This window comes from Myzus persicae, unplaced genomic scaffold (genome assembly GCF_001856785.1).
Source record: "Myzus persicae strain clone G006 unplaced genomic scaffold, MPER_G0061.0, whole genome shotgun sequence".
Lineage (NCBI taxonomy): Eukaryota > Metazoa > Arthropoda > Insecta > Hemiptera > Aphididae > Myzus > Myzus persicae.
Genome location: NW_019100802.1, coordinates 13,383 through 17,570, shown reverse-complemented (window position 1 = coordinate 17,570; position 4,188 = coordinate 13,383). Strand labels below are relative to the sequence as shown.

The 4,188-nt window shown below is 28.4% G+C and overlaps 1 protein-coding gene across 1 annotated transcript; it reads left to right on the top strand.

Annotated features, from left to right (window-relative positions):
- The first annotated feature begins 1,074 nt into the window (after window positions 1-1,074).
- Window positions 1,075-3,785, top strand: LOC111043171 (zinc finger MYM-type protein 1-like). The gene is made up of 2 exons (XM_022328065.1): window positions 1,075-1,499; window positions 1,629-3,785. The coding sequence occupies exon 2, from the start codon at window positions 1,632-1,634 to the stop codon at window positions 3,783-3,785; it is 2,154 nt and encodes a 717-aa protein (XP_022183757.1). The 5' UTR covers window positions 1,075-1,499; window positions 1,629-1,631.
- Window positions 3,786-4,188: the final 403 nt, after the last annotated feature.

Below are 4,188 nucleotides of genomic sequence, written 5' to 3'. Positions count from 1 at the left end.
GCGTTGTCTTTGTGTTGTATCACTCGATCATAATAAGTTGAGTATAAAAACCAACAACAAATCATAATGATCAAGAAATAAATGATTTTCTTTTGAATTGATAAGTTCCATAATCCTTTGAACTTGCAAAAAAACAAATATGTATTACCTAATGGTTTCCTGATAGATTTTCAAATATCTATAATGCAGCAATACAGCATCGCCAGAATTTAATTGTGTTCTCTTAAATTAACTGTATTACTATTTACAATGCAAGTATGTTAATTATTTACTACTGTTAAATTGTTCTTGTATTTGCTATTCAATTGTATTTTTGAAGATTGCTGTTTGGTGTACCTATATAACTAAATAGTAATACCTAATTTTACTTAGTACAACTTCGTTTACCGTTTAAAATAATAAAATGCCAACTCTATAGCATCCGCCTATTGTGGGCAAACAGAGCTGGTCCCAATACAAATGTATATTAACAATGTTAATTCGGTTTATATGGGCAACCGCTTAATGTGGGCAAACAGGGCTGGTCCCAACGTGCCCACATTAAGCGGAATCCACTGTATATGCAATCTGTAATAGTGTAATGATAGTTACAATGAGCATGTGAGCGGAAATATAAAAGTTGACAGTGAACGCGTGAGGGGAGCACCTACCCTGCAGCAGTAACACTCGACCATCCCGTTACATGTAAACAAAATATACCTATGTATAATACTATCTTAAATTAATTTGATCCATGGTATTATTTATATCATTACTAAAATAAAATATAATGGGCTGTGGTAAACTCTCTCAATATAGGTAAAGTCTCCCGTCAACATTATGTTTACCTAAAGGAATAATATTATATATTTTTATTACGTACTATAAAATTTAAAATTTAAATACAAATGCGTATGTTCATATTATTATAAAAATAATTTGATTATCCGCCTAATGATTTTTTATTTTTTTAGTATCTCGACCAGTGGCGTGCGGTCAGGACAAGCTAGGTAAGCGGCGCATGCCCAGCCAAAAAGGAAAAAATTAAAAGATTAATATTTCTGATGTTAAATAACAATTTGTTTACATTAAAATTACAAATATTTAATAATTCTTATTTTTGTATTCAATTTAAAAAAAAATTATCAGATTTTGAAAGAAATTAAATTTTTTTTTTTCGTATAGGCAATTTCTCTACAGAAGCGCTAGTATTTTAGATTGCCTTTCCCATATCGTTATTTATAGGAATGACCAGTTGTGGTAGAAGGGGATATACGCGTTTTTACGTAATGGTTGAAAGCGCTATGCCGAGCGCTTATCGATATTTTTAAAAACGGAATTGTCGGAATTCCAATATTCTTACGATGCATATCGGATTATTTTTGTTATCAATATACTTATTATAAGTTTTAACTATACTGTCTATACTATACTAATAATAAATATATTATTTTGTCGTCAACCGTCAACGTGTCTACAAGTCTTCATAGTTAATTTGGTGTTGAACAAACATTTTTAATGTAAGTATATTAAATTCCTATTGCATAATTTTATAGAATTGGTATAGATAATTATTATTTAAATAAATAAAATTATTATAATTAAGAGGAATCAAATTATATTCGCCTTGTTTATATTTGTTTTTATAGACAATGAATACTGATTCAAACAATTGCTTAATCGAGCATCTTTTGGAAAATGAATTTCATTTAAAAAATGTTGATGAAAAATTAACAATTGTAAAAAATGGTCGACCATGTCCAGAAATTCCAAAATTGACATCTAATCACAAAGAAAAAAACAAAGTTTACATTCGTCATTTTAATATTTCTAATTATTTAAATACTCCATGGTTGACTGGTAGTGCAAAATTAAATAAACTTTTCTGTTGGCCTTGTGTTTTATTTACCAGGGAAAAAAATGTTTGGTCTCATAGTGGTTTTGTTAATTTAAATAATTTAACAAATGGTATTCAAAAACATGAACGATCTCAAACACATATTTCTTCTGTTTTAAAATTAAAAATGTTTGGAAAATCTAGAATTGATTTGCAGCTTGATGAACAAAGACGTTCAGATGTAATACGCCATAATGAATTGGTAAAAAAAAATAGAGACGTTTTAAAACGTTTTATTGATTGTGTTTGTTTTTTGGCGATTCACGAATTACCATTTCGTGGTCACAATGAAAGAGTTAATTCTTTCAATCAGGGAAATTTCCTCGGTTGTTTAAATTTATTATCATCTTATGATTCTATTTTAAACGTGCATTTAGAAACATCAAAAATATTCCGTGGTACATCCAATAGAATTCAAAATGATCTTATTTGCTCAGTTAGCAACATCATATCAACGTCCATTGAATCAGAAATAAAAAATACTAATTTTGTTGCAATATTATTAGATGAAACTTCAGACATAACAAATCTGTCTCAATTATCAACAACTTTAAGGTATGTCCATCATGAAACCGGGGAAGCACATGAACGTTTTATCTCATTTGTTGATGTTAGTGCTGATAGATCAGCAGACGGTTTGTTGAAACACGTAATTGATATAGTTAATAGGTATGAATTAAAACATAAATTAGTAGCTCAAACTTATGACGGAGCGGCCGTTATGAGTGGTCATGTTGGAGGACTACAAGTTAAAGTAAAGGAGCTCTACCCAAAAGCATTATTTGTCCATTGTTTTAGCCATTCATTAAATCTTGTACTTTCACAATCAGCATCAAATATAAAAGACTGTAAGATTTTTTTTCAAACACTAACTGGTATGGGATCATTTTTTACTAAATCTTCTAAACGTACACATGCTTTATCTAATTTTACAAGAAAAAAAATGCCAAAAAATGCGCCGACTAGATGGAATTTTTCTTCTCGCTTAGTAAATACAGTTCACGAATACAATTCATATTTCATAGAGTTTTTTCAACACGTATTAGATAATTCTAATGATTGGGATAATGAAGCGATAGTATTATCTCAAGGGTTCATCAATTTTTTAGATAGTCGACAAACATACTTTTTGCTAATAGTATTTAGTAAAATATTTAGTTTGACTGATATTTTATATGAAGTATTACAAACTAAACGTTTAGATATTTTATACTGTGTGAAAAAAATTGAAGAAACTAAATGTCAACTGCAAAATTATAGGTTAAATCTATTTGAAAAATTATGGGAAACAGTTTTATCAGATAAAGGCGATTTTGAACTACAGCGTAAAATTCGTGACCCGAAAACATTTTACAAAGTACTTTTTAATGAAATATTTGATAACATATTGACAAATTTGCAAGCGCGATTTGGTTCTTTAATTAAATTTGAATTTTTATCATTAATTGACCCAAGTAAATATTCAAACTACACGAACGAATTTCCAAATTCTGCTCTAGAAAACTTGCAAGAATCAAATTTTGGAGAAATATTTGATTTTATTAGATTACGAAATGAATTAATTGTATTATATAAATCTGAAGAATTTTTAAATACTAATCCATATGATTTAGTCAAAAAAATTAAGATGAATGATTTAATATCGGCGTTCCAAGAAGTATTTAAACTCGGTCAACTAATTTTAACTATTCCCAGTACAACAGCTTCAGTTGAACGTTCTTTTTCGGCATTAAAACGAATTAAATCGTATCAAAGATCTACACAAGGGCAAGAAAGACTTAGTTCATTATCATTAATTTCAATCGAAAAGGAACTCCTGCATAAAGAAAAAAATCATCCAGAATTTTATGATAAAGTTATTAACGAATTTTTAAAACAAGAAAGACGAATGGATTTTATCTATAAATAAATTTTAGATTGTAATTTTTATTTTTTATCAATAAAATACCTTTTTTTGTTTTAACTTGAAATTTATTTTAGCGCTTACCCAACATAAAATATCACCGCACGCCACTGATCTCGACTATAATATTATATAGCTCACAGCTAAAGAAATTAATTTATTATTTTTTCTATAGTTTCTATGAATTTGAATTGAAACTTGTAAGTTCATATCATATTTTATATAAATATATTATAATGTTTAAACGAAGTTATCACAAGCTTTAGAGAGTAAGTTTACATGTACTCTTCAGGCACCTGCACTGAAGTAGACCAATGAGGGTTTACAACTGCCTAGTTGAAGGTACAATAAATAAACTATACAGTCTGTACTCTGTAATACATCCTTACAAGTTTACAACTTAATAATA

Bases quoted from the DNA above. Each gene is read 5' to 3' on its own strand.
- LOC111043171 (XM_022328065.1), top strand. From the start codon at position 1,632: ATGAATACTGATTCAAACAATTGCTTAATCGAGCATCTTTTGGAAAAT.